The sequence below is a fragment of the Musa acuminata genome, chromosome BXJ1-1 (assembly GCF_036884655.1).
Source record: "Musa acuminata AAA Group cultivar baxijiao chromosome BXJ1-1, Cavendish_Baxijiao_AAA, whole genome shotgun sequence".
In the NCBI taxonomy this organism is placed as follows: Eukaryota; Viridiplantae; Streptophyta; class Magnoliopsida; order Zingiberales; family Musaceae; genus Musa; species Musa acuminata.
The window spans coordinates 23,170,072-23,172,089 of NC_088327.1; the positions used below are offsets into that span (position 1 = coordinate 23,170,072).

General features: G+C 45.7%; 1 protein-coding gene across 1 annotated transcript; it reads right to left on the minus strand.

Moving 5' to 3' along the window:
* Positions 1–1,055: 1,055 nt before the first annotated feature.
* LOC135587478 (uncharacterized) lies at positions 1,056–1,795 on the minus strand. Its single transcript, XM_065078962.1, has one exon. The coding sequence runs from the start codon at positions 1,683–1,685 to the stop codon at positions 1,095–1,097; it is 591 nt and encodes a 196-aa protein (XP_064935034.1). The 5' UTR covers positions 1,686–1,795; the 3' UTR covers positions 1,056–1,094.
* Between the last annotated feature and the right edge of the window lie 223 nt (positions 1,796–2,018).

Sequence of the window (2,018 nt, forward strand, 5' to 3'; positions counted from 1 at the left end):
TACAAAAGTGCTATCTTGCCTATCTCAAGAAGCAAAACATGCTAACTTGCGCATCTAGCAAAGTTGACAAAATTTATATATTTCAAGAAGCAAGAGTTGCCTTCTTGAACATCTCTAATTTGCTAGCTTGCATGATGTAGAAGTTGCTATCTCAAAAGAGGCAAAAGTGCTATCTTGTATGTTGTAAAACTTGCACATCTAAAAATTGATAGCTTGAATGTTCTAAGCATGATGTAACACTTGCTAAATTTTCTAGCTTCAAAACTACATGATGATAAAACTTGATATTATGTTTTTCATGCAATAAGTTAAACTTATATTCCAAACATAAGAATAGTTGGACTTCTCCTTTTTGTTGATGACAAAAGGGGAGAAGTATGATGTTATGCATAAGTTTATGCATAAATTCATGATGACGTGTTGCAAGTATTCATGATGAATATTGCAATGACTTGAAATCAGTTTGAATTCAAGGTTTTATCAATATGGCATATTGATAGGGGGAGTTTGTTTAAACTCCAGGAGTTAAGTTTAACTCCGTCATCAATTGGTTGTCATCATAAAAAAGGGGAAGATTGTTGAATCTCATATTTTAATGATGAAACAAATTGATAATTGTGTTGATGTTTTAATCTGCATTTTGAGTGACGCAGGATGCTTCGATTAGGATGAGACAATTAAAGCAGGAAAAATCATGTTGGGCCGGAGGAACATGCCGGAAGATTGGACGTCGGGCCGGTAGATCGGTCGACGTATCGACAGAAGGCTTCGGGCCATGGATTCGGGCATCAGGCCAAGAAGAGCGGGTATTGCGCCAAGGATATCGAAGTTGCAGAGTCAACTGGCTGATTGGGCAATAGACCGCAGGAGAGGACGATGCGCCGAAGAATCGGACGAAGCGTCGAGGGACCAATGACATGCCGGACAACTTGATTAATGCTTAGTATTAATTGTCTAGATCGAAGTTTGTTTTACATGTGCAGGATTAACTACGATGAAAGTAAGACATGTAGTAGGAGTTACGTCGGAGTTAAGACCATGATCACATTGGGGGTTCGAGAGTTCGACGGAAGTCCGGACGGTCGTCGGAGGTTCTATGGGAACGAATCCGAGAAGTCCAGGAGCTTGCCAAAGAAGCTCGTCGGAACTCGCCAAGAGGATCGTCGCAAGTCTAGGAGTTTGTCGGAAGTACGCAGGAGCATCGCCGAAGGTTCGTCGAATGTTCGCCGGAAGTTCGTCGGAAGCTTACCGGAAGAAGCGATTGACACACCGGAACAAGTTACCGTAAATGTCTTAAGAAATATCATAGTTAGCATGTAGATTAAGTTAGAAATGGGAGGTGATCCCATTAACTTAATCTGGGAGCAATTAGGCCCTTGATAGACCCAAATTGGGCCGAATGGATCAGCCCATTCGGACCCAGAATTCCTGGCCGACGATGGCACCGCCCAGGGGATGACACCGCCTTGGGCACGGATGTCCGCAGGGACACGCTCGAGCGCCATGACGGCACAGGCGCCTGCCTCCTCGACAACGCGGGCCTGCTCGGGCGTGACCACGTCCATGATGACCCCGCCACGCAGCATCTGCGCCAGCCCCACCTTCACGGAGAAGGTGGACGACTTCTTCGGCTCCGTCAGGGCCGCGCCGTTGCCGTAGACCATCACGACGCCGCTGTCCGACATGCTCGACGAAATGCTCTCCTCTCTCTCTCTCTCTCTCCCTCTCCCTCTCTCTCTCTCTCTTCCGACGATAGTAGCGGTGAACTAAACGTAGTCCGGAAGCTTCCCCTCTAATCTCGATGCCAATCTCAATTGTAGAGAGACGAGGGTGGGCGGTGGGGGGTATTTGTACGCGGCGGAGTAAAGCATGCAAACAGCGATCGGCCTAAATGCGCCACGTGGTCACTTCACAGCTGTTCGATTTTTCTTTTATTTTGAGAGGATAAAGGAATTCAAAGCTGCATACTGTGGCTTATTTTTAATGAAAAATCACATATAAAAAAAATAACTCTGTGA